Source organism: Caloenas nicobarica, chromosome 1 (genome assembly GCF_036013445.1).
Source record: "Caloenas nicobarica isolate bCalNic1 chromosome 1, bCalNic1.hap1, whole genome shotgun sequence".
Classification (NCBI taxonomy): domain Eukaryota; kingdom Metazoa; phylum Chordata; class Aves; order Columbiformes; family Columbidae; genus Caloenas; species Caloenas nicobarica.
This window is the reverse complement of record NC_088245.1, coordinates 86,488,040-86,515,924: the sequence shown is the minus strand read 5'-3', so window position 1 is coordinate 86,515,924 and position 27,885 is coordinate 86,488,040. Positions and strand designations below refer to the sequence as shown.

The 27,885-nt window shown below is 43.1% G+C and overlaps 1 protein-coding gene across 1 annotated transcript; it reads right to left on the bottom strand.

Annotated features, from left to right (window-relative positions):
* LOC135989745 (uncharacterized) lies at positions 1-27,885 on the bottom strand. Its single transcript, XM_065636818.1, is given in 10 exon segments — positions 1-211; positions 2,292-2,398; positions 3,535-3,552; positions 3,942-4,277; positions 7,121-7,241; positions 7,244-7,306; positions 8,900-8,968; positions 13,436-13,636; positions 27,430-27,554; positions 27,741-27,885. Coding segments are annotated over 10 exon segments (1,212 nt in total). The 3' UTR covers positions 1-184.

Genomic DNA, 27,885 nt, shown 5'->3' with positions numbered 1-27,885 from the left:
ATACAATATGATATGGAAGTACAGGGAAGACTCAGCAGTGATTACAAGTGGAAAGAATAGGAGGGGGACAGAAAACCACCAAGATAGAATATTCAGAAGTCCTTAGACAGAAGCATAGATCCTTTGCTGTGGAAGGGTAGAAATAATTTGCCGTGTTCGTGCTGATGTGATGAAGAGGACTCGTTTATTCTCTATACAACTTGTCACCAGCCTAATTAAAACCAAAATGGAATAAGCAAACAAACAAATGAAAAAAGAAGGCAAAATGAACAAATATAATAATCTAGGAAATAATAGACCATATTTATCAGTGTCCCAACTGTTGTGTCTCTTCATAGCATTAACAGAAAAGACCTTGTTGTATCTCCATGCTTTGTCCTCTTTTTGTACCAAGAAAGTGTCTTAATCTGTACATATTATTTACTTACATTCTGAAATAGTATCTTTACACAAAAATTTGTGTGTTAGATGACAAATCTGGTGGCCTTGTGTAATGGAGTGACTGCATCAGTGAACAAAGGAAGAGGTACAGAAGTCATCTATCTGAATTTCTGAAAGGCCTTTGACACAGTGCCCTGCAACTAAATTGGAGAGATATGGGTTTGATGGATGGACTGTTACACGGGTAAGGAATTAGCCAGAAGACTGTGCCCAAAGAGCTACAGTCAATGTCTAAGTGGAAACCAGTAAAAAGTGGTTTCCCTTAAGGGTCCACAGTGGGACCATTACCATTAAATACCTTAAACAATGTGTCATTGATAACGGGGTTGAATGCACCATCACCAAGTTTGTGGATGACACGAAGCTGAGTGGTGCAGTAGACATGCTTGAGGGAAGGGATACCATCCAGAGGGACCTGGACAGGCTTGAGGAGTGGGCCCATGTGAACATCATAAAGTTCAACAAGGTCAAGTACAAACTCCTGCACCTGGGTTGGGGCAATCAGCAGGATCAGTACAGACTGGAGGATGAATGGCTTGAGAGCAGCCATGTGGAGAAGGACTTGGGGATACTGGTGGATGAAAAATTTTATGTCAGCCAGCCATGTGCCCTTGCAGCCCAGACAGCCAATCATATCCTGGGTTGCAGGTTAAGAGAGGTGATTGTGGCTCTTGTAAGACCCCTCCTGGAGTACTGTGTCCAGTTCTGGGTGCCCTCAGTACAAGAAAGATGTGGACATGTTAGAGCAGGTCCTGAAGCGGGCCACAAAAATGATCGGAGGGATAGAACACCTCTCCTATGAGAAAAGGCTGAAAGGGTTGTGGAGACCTGTCTTCCTGGAGAAACCTGGAAAAGACAAGCCTCTGGGGAGGCCTTCTTGCAACCTTTCAATATACAAGAGGACTTATAAGAAAGACAGAGAGACTTTTTACCAAAGCCTTTACTGACATGACTAGGGGCAACAGTTTTAAACTTATACAGGGTATCTTTAGATTAGATATCAGGAAGATATTTTTTACTATGAGGGTGGTGAGACAATGGAACAGGTTGCCCAGAGAAGTTGTGGATGCCTCATCACTGGAAGCATTTGAAGTTAGGTTCAATGGGCCTTTGAGTAACCTGACCTAGTAAAAGATGTCACTGCTTATGGCAGAGGGGTTGGACCAAATGATCTTTAAAAGTCTCTTCTGAACTAAACCATTCTGTGACTCTATTATTTTGTTTCAGTAAAGTACAAACCTACTCCCTCTAGTATCCTTGAAAAAGGATGTGAAAACATAATTGAGATTGAGATTGTGCTCATATTCACCCTCAACTCTACCAAGTCACTTTTCAAATACATCTCCCCATCCTACTTTTTAAAGGAAAAAGTACTGAAGCTTCCAGGCAATATCTTTCAGCCGTATGAGGAACTAACTGAAAAAAAGTATTTCCTGGTAGTTAGTTAAATTTCTCCCATTTGTTCAGTTTTATCCCATTGTTCTTTGTAAATCTTTGTTCAGATTTATCCCATGTATCTCACCTAATCCCTTGCTTATTACTTTCACTGCAGGCATGAGTGCCTTTTCAATGCTTACAGAAAAGTAGTATATATCTGATATGTCCTTTCTTTACTTTCTGGAGAAGTTGTCCATCTTTTCATATGTGTTAAGAGTATTTTGAGAAGGAATTGCTCTGCTAGATAGTATTGATTTTGAATTCTGGAAAAATAGTAATAGAAAACTCAACACTTGTGATTTTTCAAATTAGCCTGCACAAAGCCCAGCAGAGCATATGGAGAACAACCCCAGAACTGATAATAGAGTTAGTCTATATCCACTGATCCACCTGCAAGTGGCACACTAACCTACCTTGGCTGTCCACACCAGACCGCTCACCAAAACTGCATAGAGCAAGGCTTTGCCACAGAGCACGAGGTATGTGAGCTTCAGAGAATTCCCATATCGCAAGTAGGACTCTGCAATACAAACATCCTTTGTGTATTGAATTACCATCATCATGAGAGACTAGATCTAATGTAGCTTTAATCAAATAAGAACTCTTGAAATCTTTAGCTAAGTGACACAAAGGAACTAGAGCCAAATGAATGGCTCTGTTGATATGAGAGCACTATGATACAAAGAACACTGTAACACAAAGAACCAAAAGAGAAAGCAAGCCTAGGAAAGACAGAGATTTGCTTTACGCTAAGAAGTATGTCCTGACTGAGAATGTTTAATCATTGTGTTGCCACACCTACTGAAAAACTAGGCTGTTTGTGTTAATCCCCTCTTACGAACTCGAAGTTGAATCATAAGATATGAATTTTTTTTACTCATTATTGCCTTGTGAGTCCTGCTGATATATCAGGGAAGTTCTATATAGCCAAGAATAACATGGTATCTAGAACTTTTATAGATTTTTCACTCTTAAGGAATTGCAGTAGTATTGAGACACCAGCCTGCTCTTGCTTCAACCTTAAGATTCCTGAAGCATTAAAGCAGTTGGAGAAAAACAGGAGTGTGTAGATATGTATATATAGAGGAAAGAAACAATTTTTAATACGGGCATCCTCACAGTCTGGAGGGGAATGAGACTTCTAATGAGAAGAATTCTGAATTTGATACTAAGAAATATTCAGAATTCTGAATCTTTATGTCACTTGGCTAAGTATCATTTTTTCTTTCATGTCTGAGCAAGGAGCTTTCCGAAAGAAAGCAGAGTTGAACACTGGAAAAAAATTATTAAAAAAACAAATTACAGTCTATAGGAATGTTCTACAATTTCTTCTGTTATTTCAAAATGGAATCAAAGAAGAGCTAAATAAAAAACACATCTATATACACCGTGCACATACAACTCTCCCAGAATCGTGGGGGTTTTTTTTGGTTTTGGTAGGGTTTTTTTTTGGGGGGGGGGTTGTTTATTTGTGGAGCGTTTTTTTTGTTTGTTTGTTTGTTTTTTGTTTGTTTGTTTTACTCTAACATACAAGCCACCTAGATGAGGAAGTACAAGTTATTCTTGTGCTAGAAATCTCACACACCTTGTACTTAGTGTCAGTAAAAATGGAAGTAAAATGCAAATAGATTTTTGCTTGTGAGAAGACACACATACCTTCCGTGAGTGCACAACCTGAAAGACAAAGATGAACTGAAAGTCACATTTCTCTTCAATGCAAACAGAACATAAATTTTAGAACTTTCAATTTATAATATATTGCCTGATCCATTTTACTATACCGTATATTCTATTATACTATACATCTTACTATACTATAGAGATTTGTTAGTGAAAATCTTAAGAAACTTTGGAAAAACTAAAGATGTATAATGATAACGTAGATACAGAGGCCCAGGAATATGAAGAGAAATATGCAAATACCTATATATTCCATATGCACTTGTGCCATAACAACACTCTGTATGGAAGCTGCATATAGATGTGTTTCACATCATAACCCACACCCTTTTGATTTATCATTTCTACTTTGTATAGGATGGCGATACACATTTTTCACTCACCAGCATCACCGTAGATTGATTTGTGTATCGATTCCAGTTTTGCATTCTTAAAAAAATTGGCAACACACTCAAAACGATTCAAAGGGTTGAACCACTCCCTGGCTGAGATCCTCAGTCGGCTGGTCAGTGAGTAGGTACTCCCATTCCATGTGGAAAACTCATCTGTCCCTACCCCTTCTTTCCTCTTAGCACCATTCACCTTCCAGACCAGGTTCAGGTGGTCAGGGTAGAAACCAGAGGCCAGGCATACCAGCGTGGCCTTGCTCTTCTGTTGGATCTCTTGCTTTGATGGGGAAAAGATGGCCACAACTGGAGGTATGATTTCATCACGCTCCCCTGAAATGAAAGCAATGTGGGCCAGAGCCTCCATTACTGTCTTCAATCAGAAAACCCTTAAAATTGTGCTGTATAACTCCTGATAGATCTAGCCTTTTAACAACTCTTTATTTAGATTATTAATACCTATTAGATAGGTAGACAGCAGAAAACTGAAAGCATTTGTCTTCACTCATTACACAGAAACATGAAAGCTCTGGCTACAGAAGTGCATGTGTTTGAATTTCTAGTATTGTCTCTGTCAGAAGAATAGGAAAGCTGAAAAGAAGCTAAGTAGACAGGTAGGCAGAAAAGTACCCTGTACTGCTCTAAGACCTGTATTTGTAATATTGTACTAAGAGGTAAGAGTCTGTGTTATAAAGAACAAGCATCTTCAACTGACTGTGTTACGTTCCTGGAGATGTAGTAAGACAGGATGGTTATCACAGTGTTCAGAATTATACTGCCATGCGATACTCTACTTGCCCCTCTCCTCCTATCTAAAAGGTGACTTGAAAGGAAGATGCTAATCTTTTTCACTGTCTGAAGTGAAGAACACTTAACATAGGTAATCTGGATCTGCTTGAGACAAATTTTGCTTTAGGTCTTAACTTGCCATCCTTTTTTAAAACTGTGAAATATCTCTTTATGTTATTTAATATTTAGGTTATCCTAAGTATGAGAAGCCCTCGTTCTAGACTATGCACCTTCCCCAAATGGTGCAAGATTCTATACACTTACAAACCAAAAGATGCCCCCTGTCCTAAAGTGTTTAATACCTAGATATAAGACTAAAGACAACAGACTTCTACAATCAATAAGGATATACAAGGGAACAATGAGATGGTACTCAGAAGCTAGGCAGTGACACTAAATACCACCTTTTTTTTGTTTGTCTGTTTCCATACAGAATCATAGGACTGTTTTGGTTGGAAAAGACCTTTAAGATTGAGTTGAAGTGTTAAATACACTATTACAGTGCCTTTTTTACTCATCTAGCATCTGCAGAGTGCACATGGAAACAGAGATGCAGAAAGACCTATGGACCCAAAGAGAAAACTCATCTTTTGGTAGGAAGGCACTATAAATTGTAATGTTCTTCCCCACCACTCCCTCCTTTCTAGAGCAGAGAGAATTAGCTGAATTAGCAGAAACTTATATCTTGCGTAGATCTTGACCCCTAAGCCCTAGTGTTTACTTTCAACTGTTAGCCTTAATCACAATTGTCGGAGCTTACTCTACAAAGATCCCTGAGGTGCTTCTGTGGAAACATATGAGCTTGTACAGTCTTCAGAAGAGGTAACTAGATAGTAATGGGCATAACTCCCTAGAAGGTTTGGCACTGCTCTGTTTTCCTCCCGGTGGCCATGAGGAGTGATGGATCACTTTTGCTGCTCCATTCTAGTACCTGGCTTTATGATTTTTTTTTCCTGTCCTAAAAGTATCTCTGACATAAGTTCATTAGCTCGTAGCCTAAATGGCTAATGAGTGAAGACAGAGAAACAGATAGGCAGGGCACAAAAGAAAATGAGAGACATTTAACAGACTAAAACCAACAAACAAAAAATAAGACAAAGAGGAAGGGAAGTTTAAAAAAGCAAACAGAAAGAATGATTGGACTACTGGAAAGACAAAGAAAGGCAGAAAATGAGCACTCTTGAAATGGAATAAGGAGACTGGTACAAGCAAGAGCAAAGACAATCAGAAAATAAGTATTATCAACAGCCCATTCTGTTCTGATCTTTCACAGTGTCCATGGCAGACACTGGCACAATGCTTAATCACTTCCATGCATAAACTCAGGCATTCCTCATCACACATTTATAATTCACCTAAGAGAAAAAGTAACACAGTTCTTCCATTCCCACCATGGCAAGGTCAGTTTCATGATTTGTTATCTTTCACTCCTTCTCTCATTTTAAAATCATCTGCATATGTGCTACATATCATTAATGCACAGAAAATTTTCAAGTGTCTTCCACGTTGAACAATTTGGTTAATCACAGCTACTTACCTATAACTCTGAGCACAGTGCCAACTCCAAAGGTAAGCTGTGCATTTGAAAAGCACAGTTGTACAGGATCAGACTATAACCTGCAGTGTCATTATGCTCCTCTTGACAGCCCCTTGGTTCCTTAAAGTGGTACTGCTTAAAGGAGCAGACACCAGTGTGTATTTCTACAGTTTGCCATCAGATGTGCCACTAGCAGATGGAAAAAGCCAAAATGCCTTGATCTGGGTGAAGTTAAATCCTTTCCTGGGAGGGGAGAAGGCAGAGAAAGCAAAGCGGGGAAAGAGATAGAATAGAGGAGAAAAGTTCACCGAGAGAAAAAGCTTCTTGTCCTTTTTGAGAATTAGAAATTGTGAAAAGAACTGTTAGAGGAAGCCAGCGTCTCAAAGTAACTTTAGGCAGCCTGTCCAACACGTATGGAGAGGGGAGCAAAGATCTGCAAGTACTCTTTCCCTTCCTGGTTCAGCAGACACAAGAATCCAGACTCTGCCTCTGGAATGTTGTTTTATTACACAGATGAAACAAAAACTTACAGACTGAAGAAGGATCTTTCATTCCCAACCTCTATAATGTTTTCTTGGAGAATGGAAGGAAATAGAATTATTTCTTTTTTTCTCCATTCATGAAGTTCCCACTAAGGGAAGACAGAGGCAATGGACACAAAGATCTCAAAATTTGTGTCTGTAAATCCTATGCTTCCATGTTAGCACATCTCATTTTAGTAAGCAACCAATAAAGCATTAATCCTGTCCTCATGGCTGTGTGGAAAATGATCATTATTCTGCAAATCAAAAATGCTCTTTTCCCCTAAACCAGTATCAGATATATCATAGATACCTGAATTCGATCTTACCTAGGACTGTGAGTTTTGTCCCACTGCCAAAGTACAGTCTGTCATTATTCACACTGGTGTGCAGCTGCAGGAAAACCTCTTCTCTACTCTCAGTCCTCTGAGTCAAACCCATGGACTAACCCTCCCCTCACGCAGTACCAGCAAGAAAAGAAACACAGAGTACATTAATTTATGGTGTGTGTCCACCTCAAAAAAAGAAAGGCCTATAAAGGAACACCACCACATCTGTGTGCCTAACCAGGTGAGATCAATCTCAGAAATACCTCTTCCAAAGTTCTTTTGCTTCAGGCTTAGGTGAATCAGTTGTTGCAGCTTTCGCCATTTCTTTAGAGGACATTTATCTATTTATTTAGGTGTACTATTATAAAGTATTTTCCCATATGCAGACAGAATAATTTTCTTTGCTTATTTTCAACAGTCTCATTTCCTTAATTTCCTCATTTCTTTTCAGCATCAAGAATATTCTTCTCTTGTAAAATAAATGTCTTTTTTATTTACAAAATAGCTTGTGGTATTATATAACATGGGACCCTGGCTCACTTTCCCCATTGTAGCAGTTCCTAAACATCCCTTCATTTCTCCTTCCCTGGAAGGAAGTCTCTGCTGTTATTCTCTCTATTCTCTTACCTATGATTACTAAAGCTAGTCACATAATTGACTATGATCAATGAGGGATTGGTGTAGTCATTTTTATCAGCTCAGGCACCTCACATTCAGACTGGATTTCAAAACTTGTTCAGATCATTGTGTTGTTCCAATGGAGATTGAATTTTATCACTTGTAATAATTTTATTCTGCAGTCGAATTGTGTTGTAAAAAGCCTGAGGCATCAGTTCTTTTTACTCCAGGAGCAACACAATGAGAAGCAGAGATCACCATAATTTACAAGACTCTTAGAAGCAGCCTTGTTTTCCCCCAGATTTGGAGAGAGTCCAAATAAGGAAGTATGGCCCAGGAACATTCCCTGAGAGCTACTTTTATTTGAAATTAACAACATATTCTGTTTCTGTGGTTTTCAGTGACCTTTTACCATCTGTTCTGAAATAGTAAGACTGTTGTCCTAAATGATCTTTTTATTATCATCCTGATGAGCCTGCTTTGTGGAAAGGAATTTGCTGTATGGTGGAGAGTTTTCTATAACAACAAGGAATTAAACAGCTGCAGTGAGTTGGTAGTATTGCTTATGGTTGAGTCGATTATGTTTTGTCAACTAAAAATGCTACTACACTTATTTGTCTTTCCCAGTTATCTGAGTTAACACATGCCTTAGTTTACTCTGAAAATATCCAAAGAAATTTAAGTTTGTAGTGTTGATAATGTTTTCTAGACCTGTCCAAAATGTAACTGCAACTCAGTTCTTTCCAAACAGGTAGCCTTTCATTGACTTGTCTTTAATCACCTGTAGCCCCAGGAGAAATAGCATTTTGGAGAACCTTATATACTTTTGGAGAATACTGATTTCTGCAGATTTCAGTTTATTAAGACAATATACTTATGATGTGCACATATTTTTTAACCAATTCCTCATCCTAATTATTTCTACAGTCTGCTTTTTAATCACTGAAAATGCTCTCATTCTGTTCTCTAAAGTGAAATATGTGTCCATACCTAGATTACTAAACTCAGTCTATTCTCCAAAGTAGACTGGGTCATTAGCAAATCAGGAAAACACCAGTTTAATAATAAAAGGGAGAAAAAGGTTGAAGTTAAGTTCTCCAAAGAGAGGATCTGGGATTTGAAGTGATTCAAAAGAGAAAACAAAAATTTCTTACCCATTACTGTAAGTTTTGTGCCATTGCCGAAAATCATGTTATTGTTGATCACGGTCACAAAGTGTTGTATCATAAGCTAGGAAAAGGGATGCACTGCAGTTCACTTTAGTAAGCAGAAGCTTAAGCAACGTTTACTGTATTTAGAATCCCAAAGATCTCTGTCTGAAGGGCTTTGGCAGAAAACCAGCATGAAATCCTGTAGTATAATCTGTAGCATTTATAAAAGCATTTCTCAGAGTTGTTTATAGCTCTTTGTATTGTCTACATTTCACCTCAATTTGTTTTACAACCTTTCACTTCTCTCCATGTTATCTCTTTGATATTACCTGCTGTTCACATTTTGCAGATGTAGAAACCATTCAGATGTATCCACAGTGGTAGATGCTGTCATTGTCTTGAAATACAATTCCTCTACAACTTGAGCTTCCTTACTGTCAGTCTGGTACTCTGGGCACTGTCAAGCCTTCCTTTCTTGTAACTTGTGGAGTTAATAATCAAATAATACTTGCACTGTGGTTGTCATAGTCACATGCCTTTTCATATAAGTGACTTGCTTTTGCAGCACTGAACTAAATCCGTTTGTTTCCTCTTCAATGGCAGGCCTGCCATCTTGAACAGTCTTTCAGGAACCCATTCAGTTTTCTGATAGGTTAAAAGTAATCCACATAAGGAGAGTCCAGAAGGATCAGTTGGCTGGGGTGTCAGACAAACCCTTGGTACCCATTAAGAACTTCCGTGAAACAGGGTGGAGGAGGATTAGAGAAAATCTTTGCCCTCACAGGCATGAGTCAGTAGAACCATTTTGTGGTCTGTTGCAAACATTATTGCATCACAAAAAAATACTAATTCTCTGCTTCAAATACTCTGTTAGGTTTTAGGTGCATCTGCAGTCAGTCTGGTTTGCTTAGAATTATTTCAATGTCTCGGAATCTCCTCGCTTGTTTTCCAGAGAGTCCAGATTCGGTTCTCAGATGATGAAAGTAAGTCCCAGCATATTAGGTCTGTCATGAAAAAACAACACAGGACATGCCCATTGTGCTGCAGAATTCTCTGTAGCTATCTCAACATACTCTCCCACAAGGCTTACGCACATACGTGTTTTTGTAAAGGCTTCCTGGGCAATGTATCATTGTGGACCACCTGTCCCCACAATGATACAACCTTGTACAAAAATAATCCCACCTGTGGCTCCTCCCTCCCATTTTAGTCACCCAGTCACCATGAAAGATTGCCATGGGAACCACAAGCCACATGCTTCCTCTTCCATTGCTGTTGCTATGTGATAGTCTGATTACTTCTCAGGGTATCTCTTATCCCTGAATTTATAATCCCGACAATTTTTCCTATAGACTAAAAAGTAATATATATATTTTTCTTTTACTAGCTGGTTTTAAATGCAGTTAGGTTTCACTTGGTAACTTCATGACAGTGTTCATGCTGCTTCCAACTCTTTTCCTTCTGCCCCAGGATGATAAACATAACTCAAGCCCACTGTAACTGGTTTGCATTGAGAATGATTTGCTTACTACAGATTGGTGTTTCTGTTTGTAGGCTGGCTTGATTGTGAATATCCTCTTTGGTCTGTACTGTGCTTGCCACAGTTGCTCTGAAAGGGAGGGAAGTAGGATGTCGAGCTCTGAAGGTTGTATTCCTCTGACTGGTCTGTTACGGGAAGCAGAAGTAGAAGCTTCTCCCAGGCGTTTGTGACCCTGACTATGAAAAGCCTTCATCTGTGCATTCATTTTGGAGACCATCTGAAGGAGATGGGGACTGGCAGTGACAGGTAACAGGATGCTTTTATCTCTCTCCCTTACACATAACTAAATGGAGACACAAAACTGTATTTTTTTGCCCCATAGATTTGTCCAAATACGATATAATGCCCACAGATCTTTGCCAGTGAGACTGTGTACACCAGCACACACTAAGGCAATACTGGGAAAGACAGGCACATGAACAAAGAAGTTTAGATTTGGGGCACATAGATCCTGGCCTAATCTTCTCACATAAAAGGTAAACACATAATCAGCAACATGACCAAGTACCTGCAGTAAACCTGTTGTTTATATTGCTCTTTAATCATTTCATTCTGTCTTGATACAAACAATAGACTGTAAATACAGGACACAATCCTTCAAAACAAGGTAATTCTACTAGAAAAATCTTTTTTTTTCTCTTGTTTCCGATATTACAGAAGAACCCATAATTTCTGATACAGCCCGTTCATCTGGGAAAAGCTGTTAGAATCCCAGGGAAGGAAATGAGAAACATTTAGAACTAAGACATATGACTACGGAAGGCAAAATATTGGACAGGTGATGTCAGGTGCCCCTACAATATCCTCTTTTCTACAACAGCAAAAATATGTGTTTAAGTCACTAATTATGGGAATGACTACAGACATTTGCCTTTGTTTAGACTGATTTTTTTTTTTAAAAACCATTTAGAATTTTATTTGTCTTGCTCTGCCTATATAATAACACTACTAGCAGATATTATTTGCCTGCCTTGGTTTTAGTCTGCCCCTGATCCGAGCACTGCTGATTCAGGGTCTAAAACCATTCTACTAAAATTCATCCAAGATTGTTCTGTCTTCTTCTCAAGTCTACAGCTCCATTAGTGTCCTTACTGTCACTAACAGACTATCTCCCATGTGACTTTCATTTAAAAATAAGAAAATCAACTCTGGATTAATTTTGAAGGAGTGTTTCTACATGGTGCTAACATCTTGTCAGGGCATGTCCATAAGGCAATTTCCAAGACATACCAGTAGAGACCAGTGTTGTCCCTCTTTCATATTCATCTGTAACCTGTCAAAAGGAAAGGTCTTTTAGGTCACGAATTCAAATGAGTGAGAGTGAGAGTGACAGCGAGAGCGAGAGCAAGAGAGTAGAGACAGTTCCTTGATTTTTGTTTCCATGTCCGTTATAGCAAAGATCATGTGCAGAAGCAAAGGAAAACAAAGAGATTTCTTCTTTACTGCCTATCAACAGGCAATGTTCAGCCACCTCCTGGGAAGGAGGGCCTCAGTACATGTAGTAGTTGCTCTGGAATAGAAACACCTTAATAATGAACGCCCCTTCTTCTCCTCCTTTCTCTTAGCTTCTTATTGCTAAGCATGACATAATATCATATGGAATATCTCTTTGGTCAGATGGTGTCAGCTGTTCTGGCTATGTCCTCTCTCAGCTTCTTGCTCATCTGCAGCCTATTGGTCTTTGGAGCAGAGGTGGGGTGAGGTGGTGTTGGAGAAGCAGCCTTGATATGTGGGAGCACTGCTCAGCAGTAGCCAAAACACTTATGATTTATCAACACCTTTCTAGCTACAAATACAAAGCACAGCACTATGGAGGATGCTATAGGGAAAGTTAACTCCATCCCAGCCAGAGCTAATACATGTCCCTATGCAGACAGCAATGCTATACCATCATACGTGTATTTCCCTTATTTCCTTCCGTCTGTTTGTCTTCCATTCCAGCCTGTGTCTAGTCAAGCTTCTTCTTAGAGGCCATTGATTTACACCCAAATTTTTTCGCTAAAGAACAATATTGATTCCCAAATATTCATTTTCTGCTCCCAACCCTATACTTGGATGCCTAGCACAAAATTATCTGTCCTGTTATGTCTGTTCTAAGTCAGTTCTTGTCTCACAGGAGGCCCAAAAAACAGTAGCTGTGGTAAGAAACATCTTTATTAATGATCTGGATGATGGGGCAGAGCATATTACCCTCAGCAACTTTTCAGGCAACACTAAACTGGGAGGAGTGGCTGATACACCACAGGGTCATGTTGCCATCCAGAGGGACCTCCATACACTAGAGAAATGAGTGAAGAATAACCCAACAGTGGGCAGTGCAAAGTCCTGCACCTAGGGAGGAATAATCTCATGAACCAATACATACTGGGGGTGACCCAGCTGGAAAGCAGCTTGGCAGGAAAGGACCTAAGGCTGCTGGTAGACAGCAGCTTGAACATGAGCCAGCAATGTGCCCTTGCTGAAAAGAAGTCTAATGGTATAGAACCATTTTGGTTGGAAGAGACCCTCAGGATCATGAAGTCCAATGGTTAACCTATCTCTGGTGATAAGAGGAACAAAAATCTTTTAGAAACCCCCAGGTATAATGCAGCAAGACTACACCTAATATAGCAAGACTAGGCATAGTGTAAGAGAAACCTAACAGAGAAACAATAGCTCTACAGAGACTGGACATAAGGCAAAGCAGGATGTACTAGGCTTGCAAGCTGGGAAAGCGGAATGTTCCACTAAATGAAGAAAGAGCTACATGACTTTTGCTGAGAAGCAGCACAAAATGATAATATGCATGCTCAAGAAACTAGGTCAAGAAGCCAACAGCCAACTTTTCAGTATCGCTGGCACTAAACCATGGCCCTAAGAACATCTCCAGGGATGGTTACTCAACCACTTCCATGGGCAGCCTGTTCCAAGGCCTGAGTAGCCCTTCCATGAAAAAAAAAAATCCTAATATCCAATCTAAACCTCCTCTGTCACCACTTGAGGCCATTTCCTCTCATCAGTTGTTACCTGGGAGAAGAGACCAACACTCTCCATGCTAAAACCTCCTTTCAGATAGCTGTAGAGAGCTATACGGTCTCCCCTCAGCTTCCTTTTCTCCAGGCTAAAGAGGTCAATTTCCCTCAGCTGCTCCTCATAAGACTTGTTCTCCAGACCCTTCACCAGTTTCGTTGCCCTTATCTGAACTCTCTCCAGCACCTCAATGTCTTTCTTGTAGTGAGGGGCCCAAAACCGAACACAGTATTCGAGGTGTGGCCTCACTGGTGCTGAGTATAGGGGAAAATTCACTTCCTTAGTCCTGTTGGCCACACTATTCTTGATAGTATCCTGGCCTGCATTAAACAAAGCATTGCCAGCAGGTGAAGGCAGTGATCCTTCCTCTTTATTCAGCACCAGTAAGGCCACACCTGGAGTACTGTGTCCAGTTCTGTACTCTTCACTACAAGAGAGACATGTACATACTGGAGAGTCCAATGAAGGTCCAAAAACATGATTAAGAGACTGGAGCACCTCACATCGGAGGGGAGGTTGAGAGAGCTGAGATTATTTAGGGGTGTCAAACTCATTTTTGCTGGAGGCCACATCAGCCTCATGGTTTACTTCAAATGGCCAAATGTAATTTTGGGACTGCATAAATGTAACTACTCCTGCATTTATACGGTCCTAAAATTACATTCAGCCCTTTGAAGGTAACCGCAAGGCTGATGTTGCCCCCAGTGTAAATGAGTTTCACACTCCTGGCCTAAAGAGAAGGCTCAGGAGTGATCTGATTAACATATAAATACCTGAAGGGAGGGTGCAAAGAGGATGGAAACAGGCTTCTTTCACTGGTGCCCAGTGACAGGGCCAGAGGCAATGAACACAAACTGAAACACAGAGTGTTCCTTCTGAATGCAAGAAAACGCTTTTTTTACTGTGAAGGTGACTGAGCACAGGAACAGGTTGCCTAGGGAAGTTGGGGAGTCTCCATGTTTAGAGATATTTGAAAGCTGTCTAGACAGTCCTGGGCCACTAGGTGCCCATGCTTGAGCAGGGGAGTTGGACAAGATGCCTTTTGGAGGCTCCTTCCAACCTCAACCATTCTGTGATTCTGTGATACGTTTTGCTCTTTCATGTGCTGTTTCCCTGTCTTTGAAGAGAAGGTAAGTCTTAGGATATGTGATAAAAAGAGGAGGACAGACTCGCAATGACAGGTGTGGGAACCCTCAGTTTTCCCAAGACTGATACAGAAGAGCAATTAGTTCATGAAAAGCTCACCTCTGCAAGTAATGAAGACAGAGGCATGATGGGAGACAATTTCAGCCTTCAGTTGTCCCTCACAAGGGGAGCACTGGGTGATGACAGCTCTCTGTGGTTTCCTTTCTCTGCCCATGAGGTTTTGCTTTGAAGGGATGCCTTGGTCCAACTCCAAATTGTATGCATTTCTGGGGCAAGGAAGAGAGGGATCCTGCAATTAAGTGGTGTGTGGAGCAAGTGAATAAAAATTCTGCAGGGCACACTGTTGCCTGTAAAGCTGCCAAGGCACTGTCCCTTCCACAGTGTAAGTTATACCTGGTCCCCTGGGTATGTTTCCTCCCACCTGTACTGGTGCCATCCTCCTATGTCCATTATCAGAGGTCAGCTCTCCTCCCACTTGAATCAATCTCACTCAGCACTCTGTCTTTGGGTGGATCATCAGAAGAAGCTTGAATTCTCCTTCTGCTGTGTACTCTTTTCTTCATTATATGGTAGTGTCCACGGGAAAGTAGTGGCCCAGAACCTGGCTCTGTTTCTGTAGCACCAGTCCTAAGAAGTATCTGCTGCCTTTCACTAACGACATCAGCAGTGCCTCAACTCTTAATGCTGATCAATTTCTGAAGGCCTTTTTTATTTGAAACTAGACGCCGCTGCACTGCTTTTGTCTGTTCCTCTTCCCTCCAAAATGTCCTCCCTCTATTCCCCCACATCTTCCTTGTCTTTCTTCTGCTCTTCCTCTGTCACTCGGCAATGTGTCTTACATTTTTCAGAGACTCCATCTCTCATTCAGGCAAGGTGAGGATTTTGTCTTAGTGTTCAACCCCTTTTCTGTACCATGTGATCACTTGCAACACAGAAATATGTGGCTGCATCCTTAGGTGTCAAATTCTTGATCATCATCACAGAATAATCATTAGTGTCTCTGTTTATCTCAAACTTAACCTCACTGTAACTGTCCTCATAAGAGTTCTGCATCCATGTAGAAATACTGGCTACTAACTTCAGAACACTGCTTGGAGATTGCTGGTACCAGAACATATAGGCAAGAGTGTTATAATTCTGGTAGCAGGAGATGTCCACAGTCTCTCCAGCTCTCTTAAGGATTTCTCCTGGTCACTGTGTGATGAGGTTTCTGACTCCAGCACCTGCATAAGTGAAAGAGGAAAAGAGAAAAGAAAGAGAAGTACAGATGATGGCCAAAAAGGGTCCTTTCCCTCACACCAGCCCTGCATGGCTTGAATAAGAGCTATGCTGCAGATGGATCTGTTGTCTCTCACTAGGTAAAAGCAGGACAGTCAGCATGGCCCATTAGCTGTCCCAGAACAGTACTCACTGTGAGTATAGAGAGAAGAGACTAGAAAGACTGATGCCTCTCCCCTTGTTCTGATTTTTTCATCAAGCTTGAGCTCCTGAGAAAAAATGTAGGCTTGCTTGCAGACCAGTAAGTTGCTGGCTGAATGTTGCACTGTCTGTCATTTCATCATTGTGCATGTCTGGGTGTTGGATCTGTCAGCCATGAACCTGGGAATATTTGCCTTATAAATGATGTTTTGAATTATTTACACCTGTGTATATCACTTGGGCCATCTTTCCAGAAGGGTTTATTCCAGAAAATGTAAACATATATTTTTTCATTCTGGAGAGATGCTCTTAATACCCAAAAGATGATAGTTCACAACTCAGAACATATGTTAGACAGAAGCAAAGATGATAGACCAAGACAGCAGAGGCACAAAAATCGTGTTTCATCGCATCTTCATTTCTTCAGTTTTCCAGTCAGGGAAGCGTATTCCCTGCAGTGTAATCTTTCTAGAAGCTCTAATTCACTTCCTAGTTACAAAAAGCAAGGCATCTCTGCCAGCCTTTTCTCCTGAAAACAAAAACTGTGGTTAGATATTAGCCTTATGAACAGTGTGTTATTCCTCTATACTACTCTCTATTATTTCTGAATATGTAAGATTCAGAAAACTTGATTATTGTAGCTGATTCTTTTCTTGCTAGTACTTTGAATGAAATATTCACATTTAGTTTCAGTGATCTTCCTCAGTAATCCTGATATTGCATCTTCCAAATAACAAGCAATATTACTGAGATTTTATCTTTTTCTTCCCATTTTATTAATATCCCCCTCCCCGTATTTGCCTGAAGCTCTATAGAGATTCATCTCTTCCTTTGACCTTTATATATTTGTAGAAAAGACATGTTCTGTCTGTGAGCCTGGCAATATTGTACTTTCTCTGAGCCTAAGGTGGAGTTCCTAGGTCATACCAGGATTCAGAGCAGTGTGCATATCAAAAATACAGAAAGATAGCACCCCTTATTTGCTGACCTCTGCTGTCCCCCAACAATTCACTGCTACTGCACTCAGTGCCCAGCAGATGTAGCTGTACTTGCTGGTTTGGGTAAGGCTCACCCTGTATCGAAACTCCGCTGGAAGAAAACTGTGTCAGAAGAGAAAACCTGGAGATGAACACTCTGCCAAGCTCTGACATACACTGTGCAGCCTGAGGCACATGGTGGGGTGTGAGCCAGGGCTTTGGGCAGACATCAATGCTCATCCGGCATGAGTCTATTGCATGATCCAGGAATCCTATACAGATCACGTTGCTGGTGATTTGGCCTGGATAAGCTTCTTAGCACTTTTGGTTACTCAGAACTGGAGCTTTCAGTCACTGGAGAACCTTAGGGAAATTAGCTGCTGGGACAGCAGTGAAAATTAGGTTTTATCTTGGGACTCAGCACTGTCAGTGAACAGAAAGACCTATAGACCTGGATGTGAGAGCCATCCAGCAAAGCAGGGCAACACTTGGACCTTGACCTTCATAAACAAATGTGAAGCACATTGTTGACTGAGGCATGCAGTCGGGACAGTTTTGGGAACTTGAAGGCAGGACATGGAAAGGCTGCAAAGCAGGAGTGAAATGTACACAGATCTCATCAAGCTAGTGGTAGAGCAGAAGTGTGACTGGGTCAGTCCAACATGGACTTATATGCACAGGCACTGCTCAGTGATTTTTCTCACTTTGAAAAAGGCACTTGGAACCCTCCATTGCACAGGAGCTGGGCAGAGGTGTGAGTGGAATGTCAGCACTGTAGTCCAAGATGGTTACCAGCTTGATCAACACAATGTTGTTAGCAAGCCTTCTTGAATCATATCTAAGATGGTGAATGATTAATGCGTCACTCTTGGCTAGTTCACTGTCTTCCTTCACATCAATGTTAGATGCTCCCATCCTCACTTGTATATGGCCGAAAAATTATCAGCAGAGAGGAGCAGCAGTTAACCATGAGCAGAACAACTTGGTGCCACATAGGGACTGGCAGACACTTGGAACAGAGTAAAGGAGTGCTGCCCTAATTAAACATGTGTGGGTCATAGAGCTTCATGAGCTTTATGATTTCATGGAAGACAGAGTCTGAAGAGCCTTTCCAGTTGGGCATTCTGTCCAGTGGATCCCCAGATGGCAACTGTGGTAATGGTGTGAGCATAGATGGATCACTTCAGACAACTAGAGCAATACCTAGGGAACCAAGATTAGGTTTCTTATTGTAGACAAACAAGATCCTTGATCTGTCCTCTCTCTGAAGAGGTATGCCCTAAACATAGGAAAAGAAATATCCATGGAGAAAGTCTGCAGGAATGAAAAAGAAAAAAAAAGGTAATAGTGAGCCACATGGACATGCAAATGTGCACAGAAAGGCAGTTAGACTGCACAGAAAAGCAGTTACGTTACACAGAAAGTCATGTTAGGTTGCACAGAAAAGGATGATGAAAGTGCAGGAATATTGGAAATATCATGTAAAGCAGTGAGACAGACGGTAGTGTTTCTCATCTGGTTTAAGATACATCATGCATTATCACCTTGGATTCTCTTATTTTGCTAGGTACCGTATTCCAAATCTGGTGGCTTTGCAAGACTTGATTAGAATCCAGATATACAACCCAATCCATACTTATGATTTCTCGCAGTGAGTAGCTGACAGGACCTACAGGGTGTTGATGAGTGATACCCAACATTCAGGGACACTGCTAGGGACCTCCGTGGTTAGCCAGGACTGCAGATAAATAATTAAAAGTGGATGATGAGCACCTCAACCAGTCTGCAGTGATGCAGTAAGGAAAATCAGCTTTATCCCTTCTAAACTAAAAGGACACAACTGTGTGTGATCACAACTGGTCATGTGTGTACAGGAAGTGTGTTCATCTTTGTGAGTATAAGTACGGAATGAGTGTGTATGAAACCTTGTGAGTATATAGGAGTATGTATGTGTGTGTGCCATGATGTGTAACCAACAGTGTGCATGTGCAGTGAAATGAGTACCTACACATCCACACACAAGTTTTCGTGTGCCCAATCTGTTCATTTCCCCCCTCATCCCCAAACATGGTTTCCCAGCTACTCCTTTCCTCTCGCAGACCTGCTGCAGGGAGTGTTTTGCAACAGGTTCAGGGCCTAGGATTGAGATTCATTTATCTGGAGACCGGGAATCCTGGAGTTGTCAGGGAAACGGGTAGTGGAGATGTTCTTGCTGAAGTGCAATGAGCCAATCTTAGAAACAGAGATATTGTTCATTTCAGAGTTGCACAAGTCTAGATGCTAGAAAGCCAGCATGCCAGCAACAAAAGTCACAGTCACTATATACAAAATCTTATCGCTACATTGACACCCTCAGGGCAGTCCTAAAGAGCCAACTGGTCACACATTTGCCTATTGGTTACACAATAATTTTAGTACTATGCATGTTCACTGGGGAGGGGGTCTCATGCTGGGTTGCCATCTTCAGTCCTGTGGGTGTGCTTTTTAGTATTATAATGAGTCTATAATGAGCAAAGTTCATCTAAAGGACACCATCTGACAATGTCAAGATATATGTTAAAAAACTCATCTCTCAGGCTTCAGGATGTCTAAGGTGAAAAGAGTAGACTGATCTGAAACTGGTCAATTGCTGACAGGATTCACATATGTTTAGGTTCACAGTCGCCAACGGGATTCATTCTTTAAGTGGTAATGACCACAGAAGGATAGCAGGAGAGAGTCATTGTCAATGCCTTAATAGGGTCAGGGTGGAGAAGAACCTGCCTAGCTCTGGATGGCCACATATAATGCCCAGGGAATAGGATTTCTCATTTCTGGCACTGTCTGGGCCACTAGGAACACTCTACATGTGGAGGGAACTGAGTGCCTGAATGCTGGGGTCCTCTTCCCATCTGTAGGGAGATTCCAGGACTTAGCGAAATAGAAGTGAGGGAATGGAGGAGGGAGCGATACAGGTGACCAGGCTGTAATAGAGGGATTAAAATGTGTGAAGAACTAAGTCTTCCTTTTGTGATAATTGTGCCCGTCTTACAGGTGCGGAAGGTGTTTTGCTGATATCCAAACACGTACCCTGGTGAAACAAAGGTATGAACTTAACAGCAAAGTATATATTGTTAAGCAGGCATTCTTTTTTTTAACAGCACTGGGTATTATCCTCCATAAGTGCTCCAAAGACCAAACGCTCTTGCGTTGCTTATCTTCACACAATTATTGCATATTCATTACAATTTGGGGGATTTTTTAACATACAATACATCTATACTAAGAAATAACTGCATAAACCTAACTGAAGTTAGTTATTTCATGGGCTTTGCTGTCATCTAGCTTCTTTTTGCAGGGCATGCAGTCTCTTTCAGCAGGGCTTCTGAGGGTCTTTTCATGTGTCCACTGATAGAACTCTCCACGTTGGCAGCTCTTCCCAGAAGCACAACTAGTGCACACTTACATAATGAATTGATTAGTTTCTTACTTACAATACATCTATTATTTTCTAGTCAAATATAAGCTAAGCACCATGCTTCTAGAGAACTCAATCTTCCGCCTCCAGCTTGTCATGTAGGAAGATCCAAAGCTTGAAAAATATCCCCTCGTTTTGCAGGTGGTTAGAAAGCATTTATCATGTCATTAGTTAATGATGGGTAAGTCCTTTGTAACTTAATCAAAGCTAACATCTAAGTTAACATCAAAGCTAAGCATCTAACATCAATTTAGCAGCTTCTCTTCACTGGGGCAGAGTCTCCTGTTCTGGACATAGCCTTGGTCCTGTCTTGCCAAGGATGAGTAATTAACATCCAGGAATGAAAACTCTCCACACAAAAGCTGAAGACAAGACCCAGCCATCTGGCTTCTCAGGACTTGCTTTCCTTTCTGTGTGTTGCTGTGGTTATCTGCTTCATGCCCAGAGCCAGAAGGAATGCAGAGGTTGCAGCTGCTCTTCCTTTTATGTCCAGCTGAAGTACTTCTTTCCCAATGGAGAGGCAAGTTACTCTATTTGAGGTGGAGTGCAGGCAACTTTCGCATGTAACGTGCCGGGAGGTTTATTTGCCCCGTAAAAATCAGCCCCACGTTCTCTTACGTGCAGTTGGACCGGTGCAGTTAAGATTTTTGACCACGAGGTGGCACCGCTAACTGCTGAATGAAATTTGCAGAACGCGCATGACTGCCGCTGTGTCACTACTGCCCTCACATCGCCGATCTGCACCCAGCCCCTCCGCAGCGTGCAGAGGGGCTTCCAGCCCTGGCTCAACAAGCATCTACCACCTCATGGCATGGAGATTCAGCAACCCACTGAGACGCTCCAAAAGCTGAGTCCTAAATGCAGTGCTACCTCCCTCCCAGCAACTCCCCCAGCAGCTTTGCCTGGTTATACACTAACCCCTGAAGTTCTGAAGCCCTCTGCCCCCTTGCCCAACATAAGCTTCCCCAGCCAAGAGGGGGATGTCTGCTCACCCGTCACCTAAATACTATTGGTTAATAAAAAACTGCCCCCCTGACCTTTTCCCCATGAGTGACTCTGGAAGGCTTTTCCTCCATCTGCCTGTAAACCCCCTCCTCTTCCTCAGCATGCTCTGCTCTAATTCTCCAAATCCATTGCCCTCCAAGCAAAACCAGGTGTCTGGGCCACTAGCCCTAATCCACAGACATGCTTGGCCTCCCAGAAGCAGGCTGAGAAAGTCAGCATCGAGGCAGTCCTTCCCACTCCCAGAGCCACATAGTCCTCAGAGAAAAGAAGAAAAATAACCACTTCACTGTTGCATGAGATAAATAAACTTGGAGGGGCACTGGAGGACAGTTCTTCCAGGGTGAATTGAGAGGAGGGCTGGATGCAACATATCTGAGGATTCTTATGTGCATGGTTCAAACATGGCGTCATTTCCTCCTGATGTTGCATTCCCAAAAGATGAAGTCAGGCCTCTGCTTCCTCCATGTGTAGCTCTCCACTCCCTTCAGCATGAGGCTCTGACTTTGTGGAGAACTACAAATGGGAAACCAAGGCTACAAATGGTTACTATAGGAAACAGAGCAACTTCGAGGGAGTGAGGAGGGCTGCTACGCCATTTCTATTAGGTTGACGCAGAAGTGCTGACATCTGTGGGTGAACAAGGAGCAGAGTAGCTCAGAAATCTCCTAGGACTGTAGAGAGAGAACATTTTCCAATCCATTGCTGGAGGCGTTGTCTAATTTGCATGCCTACTATACAACAGCTCAGATCACTTCCCTTTGAATGTTGCTGGGTTTTAAAGCACGGAATGAGTGTACCACCACTGTTTTAATTTGAAGTGGAACAAAGAAGTTTAATCTCTCTGTATGTGGGCCACACCAATTGACTATAGTCTGCAGTGATGTAGTAAGGAAAATCAACTTTATCCCTTCTAAACTAAAAGGACAGCACATGACTTGTTTTGCTGTATGCTGCCAGGGAGCAAGGGAAAGCAGCTGACTGAAGCTGAGAATGACGAATGGGCAGGGTGTAACTCAGGTGGTGGGCAGTGGCTTACATCCTTAATGGCCTAACAGCATACAGTTAGAATGTTTGTGTCCTCCTGTGGATTTCAAAGGTAGCATTGCTTATTGCAACAACAGAAAAGTACAATTCACGTGAACTGAACATTGCTTCCTGCTTATCACGCACCATTGTATTTTATAATGCAACAAGCAGAAATATTACAAGCTATCTCTTAAATCATATTCTTTTCCAACACACTGTAAGTGTGACACACCAACAGAGGAGCATACGGGGTTTCATTAGGATTCTGAGACAAACCAAGCAATCACTCTAAAGCAATGTATGCCAAGGAAGAAAAACCAACAAGTGTGCTTATAGTATATTTGAATTCATTGGGAACTCTGTGGGAGTCACGAGCTTGCAAACCACAACCCCAGGTATTGCAGACATGGTCTTATCAAGGTCACAAACCTCCAGGAGAAGGCAACCCAGGAATTACCTGAAGCCAAATGCATGGTCCACCTCTCTGCCTGGCCTGTATTTGGGTTGTTTCCTAGTATCTGGTCTGGCCCACCCACTGCATCCCCTGCTGTTTGTTGCCCTGACTTGCCTACTCTTCTTTATCTCTAGTGCTGCTGAATAGCAAAAGAGAGTGCAAGTCCCCAGGGGAAGTTAATGCTAAGGTATATTTTGACAGTCCACCAAGGACAGAAGCAAAGATCCTTCATGAACATTGAGGCATAGGCCTAATCAGAGGTTCTCCAGCTCATGATGTGGCTGTGGGGAAAGGCAGAGGCTGTCTGGCATGCAAGTGAACTGTGCAACTCCACAGTCTCCACCAGAGATCCAGCATCTCCTGCTTAGCACCTGCATACCGTTTCCTCACGTCTTTCACTGAATTTTCTTCTGCAGAGAAACACTGAGTTGGGAGACTCCACTAGCCTTCTCCTTCCCATCATCATGAGGCAGGAGTACCACCATGGATCCTAGCTGACGTGCACCTGCCTTTTCTTCCCTGTCCCCACGTAGAGCTCCAGACACAGTGTCTGACAGCTCTTAGAGGACGAAAAGGCACTGCCATCAGGCCTCAGCATGGCAAAGACCCGTGTCACTTATTGCTTGGCTTCACGCTTGCCATTCTCCAAGCTATTCATGCCTGTGCTCTTTGGGCTCCCCAGCCAGCGTGTGCTATGTTTGCCCCATTTAGGACAAGCCTTATGGATGTTTTCTGAGCAGAAACACCTGAAGATGCTCCGGAGAGGATGCCGGTGACCCGAATCTCCTAAGCCTGTGAGCAGAACAGCAGAGAGGTGTCCCTGGTAGAGCATGTGTGAATGAAATTGCCTTGTACAGCTGCTTTCAAGACCCTAGAAGTCTCACCGGCTACATCCCAGTGGAACCCCTCACACCCCTCTGGAGGGCAAGCTCCATCCCGCCAGCAAAGGAAATCACCTTGCTGTTTCACAGGGCAGAGGAGGCAATGGCACAGATGGTCTCAGTCCCTGGGCACTCTTTGAATTTGCCAGACAAAGTGTGCTCCTGGAGCAGAGCTGCCAGAAGTCCTTGTCCCAGAGGCAGCACCAAGCTGAGGCACCCAACGCTCAACAGCTAGGCTCAGCATCACAGGGAGAAACCACCTTCAGAAAATCTTGGGCTACTGCCCTTCAGCAAGGAAGTTGGAGAAAGGCCACTGTGGCCCAAATCCTCAGCACCTCTTCTTGCTCATGCCTCTCACTTTGGGCACACTCTATTCTCATGCGGCCAGGAAAAAGGGTCCTGGCTTGTTTTTTTTTTTTCCCCTGACGCTCTTGATCCCAGAATGAGAGGTGCTATGGGTAGGGATAGCACGGTGAAGCTGAGACCTCCATCACAATCTTTCCTTTGTGAAGTTCAGGAACTTTCCCAACTGTGCTGCAGAGAATCAGAGAAACTGATTAACAGTTCCCTGCAGGAGGGCAGCTGGAAGCTACAGGCACTATTTTGCTCTTCAGAGAAAGAGAAGAGCTTCACTGAAAAAACTGTGAGAACCCTCAGTAGGCAGAATGCTTGGGCTCTTCTGGTGTCCTTCCTGGTCCTGCTTCTTGCTGACATTAATTACTGTACTCACAATAAAAAGAGAAGGAAAGCCCTCGCACAGTCAGGAATTTAAAAAAAACATCAAAAAAATACCCCACCTCAAAGCAACACCCACCCTCCCACCACCCCCTCAAAAATCAAACCAAAACCCATCCAACAACAGCAAAAAAATCCAACACCTACCAAGAAAACGAAAAAGCTATGGATGGGAGAGAGAGGGAAAACACAAGGGATCTAGGTGTGTCCTTCAAACCTTACTCCTCCATATCTCAAGGGCTTCAGAAGAAGGGGAACTCTCAGTATTCCTCTGCCTTAGACACAGACTCCCATGCAAGCTCAGCATAGTTCTGTCGATGCCACCCCCTTCTCTCAGCCCCCTCCCATCTCTGCAGGGTTTATACTTCCCTGTCACGGTGTGTATCATTCCCCAGTGTCCCCAGCCAATCCTTTCTCACATTTCACGTCCTTGCCCAACCCCAGTTTGTCTTATTCTCACTCAGTGCTTTGTCTTCATATATCTCTGGACAGCTACAAAAGGCAGGTCCCTGAAAGGACAGCGGCTTTTTCCCCATGGCTCCCTGTTGGTTCTTTGTGGCCATGCTGGCCCCTATGGGTAAGTGAACTGAACTCCCCATGACAACCTACATGGATTCCACTGCTGCTGTCCCAGCTATATACCCGGTTGCTGGCACTGCTTCATTACCCAAAGATTTCGGTGCTGAGGATGGGCAATGAATGAAGTGGGCAGGAATCCCTGCATCTCCGGCATTGGCTGTCTGTGCAAAGCCCCCAAATGGTTCTTTTTTGGGCACAAACTGCCCAGGAATTTTTCTAGCCCATGGGAGAGAGATTGGAAAATCACCTGCTGATCTCAAGAGCTGTCTCACCCCTTCCTCTGCTCCCTAGACTGTCCTGTTCTTTCTCATCCTCTTCTCTACCAATTCACAGTACCTAGTTCACATTTTTTCTTCCTCCTCAACACTTTTTCTTTTGCCTTCCAGCATTGGCTCTCGAACAGTCCCCGGACACAGTGATAGAACAAAACCAGTCCGTGAATCTGAGCTGTTCCAAGAAGCAATCCTCCAGCACATTTATGTGCTGGTACAAGCTGCCTTTGGGGAAGGACTCCAGGCTGATCCTAGTGGCTTCTGTATATCAAGGTAGTAAAGCAGATGTTGAGAAGGATTTCCAAGACCGCTTCAAGAACAGTGAGATACAAGGAGACAGGATGACCCTCTTGATAGAGCGTGCCTTTGTCAGTGACTCTGGCACATATTACTGCGCTGAGAGTGAAACACAGTGGCTAAGCTGCTGAGGAAGCTGAGCAAAATCCTCCACCCCCTGCACAAAAGGGACCTGCTTTCCTCCTATTTGGTGCTGCATAAAGCAGGATGATCCCTTTCCTCTCATTACCTCCTCTGCTTCCTAGTCTTCCCTTCTCAGATTCTGTGAGTTTATTTGTCCTGCTTTCTCTCCTTGCCACCGAACTCCTCCTTGCCTCTCATTTAACTCTCATTTACATTATATTCGCTTCTGTCGAGCATTCTTCCTTTTTTGCCTCTCTTCCTCTCCTGACCTTCCTCCTTCTGTCTCTCTTCAATCTGCATGAGTGCACTCATCCTCTCATTTTACTCCACTCATCATTTGCACTGTCAAACACAAAGGAGGTTCACGTGAGATGTTCTTGGTGTACCTTCAGATAAAGGCAAGGCCAGGCAGGTGGCCTGGAAGCCGGTAACAAGTGGGAGCTCCTCACATGCTCCTCTGTTACAACATCCTGTCTGAGGTTCTCCTTTGGCCAAGGGATATGCGCAGCACAGCACAGGCCTGAAAGCTGCATTGCACATGTCATAGCACACATCAGTGTGTGGCACAGGCTTGCATTGGGCACTGCAGTTGGTTTCCACACTGCAGTTTCGTGTCCTAACACATGGGCTGCTCAAGCTCTAAGCACAACGCCCGACAGAGCAGACATGGCCTGTTCCAGACCACTCTACATCTCTCGTACCATGTATTCTGCAAGGCTCCCAATGCACTGGGCTGCCACCTGCACAGACCAGAGAAACCCATGGGAAATGGAGCCCCCTCCCATGGATACCTCAAGCACAGCTCTCTCTCAGCTGGACTGCTGGGGTTCTTGTGTATGCATGGGGCTTCTTCCTGTTTCCTGCACAATTTAGCCTATCCTCTTTCTTATTTTCTCCCTTTTCTTTTGAGGAATCTGTTGTCATTCCTGAATCTCCTGTAGGCAGTTCGTGGGAATGAATGCAATGGGACACACTTGGACTTGCAACAGAGGCTCTAGGAGCTGGAGACATCGCTGTACCCTTCTGCTAAAAGGACACATGGGAACATCTTCACTGCAAAGCCCATGACAGACTTGAACAGCCTGATCACTATGAATCAGCCTTCCACTGCCCTGCGTTGCTGGACCCACAGCATGGCACAGATGTGCAAAGGCTCTGTCAGGCCTGTGACACAAAGAGAGTGTGTCAGTGTAAAAAAACCCGCCAGCCTCACTTCTTGACAGCCTTTGGTTGGTGAACAAGGCTGAGTCCCATGTAGAGAGGAAGATGTCCATCCTCGACCTGCTTCTCCTTGGCACAATGCTGTAAGAAGGAGAGTATAAGCTCTTCTCTGGCACAGAGAAAATAAGTCTGTACCAGTCTATCACACGGTGAATACCCTTGTCATGAGCAATCGCTCTGTGGTGCGGTTTCCTAAAAGGCAGCCCCAGTGCAGAGCCAAAGGCAGCCTTTTCTCTCCTCTCTGTCATCACACAACAGACACCAGGATAACAGGTCAGCAGCCTTTCCTGTAGCTGGCCAACATGACGAGCAGCACTGTGATAAACATAGAAGATGCCACATCTCAGCTTGCAGGGTTGGGAGTCTGTGAGTGTGAGGATGTCTAGACAGAAGGCTCACCTGAGGGGCGCAGACATTCCTGAGCTCTTTCTTCTCCCCTCTTTTGGTGCCTATCTCTCTGCTGTGTGCACACTTGGGCTGCCACACAGCCCCAGCATGCTCCTGTGGTAACTCTTCTCTCCCACCTACGCAGACACACGCGCTCACACACAGGAGGAAGCCAGTAGAGCAGAGCAAGTGCACCTCATGCCTTCATGCAGGTGTCCTTCCCTGCTGTTCCTAGCCAGCCAACGGCCTTCTCACAGTTCAAGCTCTTTCTCAGTGCTTTGCCCACCTGCAAAGAGACTCCTCCTCTTCACACATCTCTCTACCTGCGCTGCCACTGGCAGGAGGTGGCCTTTTTCCATGGTTTTCCACTGGTTCTTTGTGACAATCCTGGCCCACGCAGGTAAGTGAGCTTCCCTTCTGCTTGAACAGGTGCACTGGAGCCAATGCTGCTGCCTCAGCTGTGTGCAT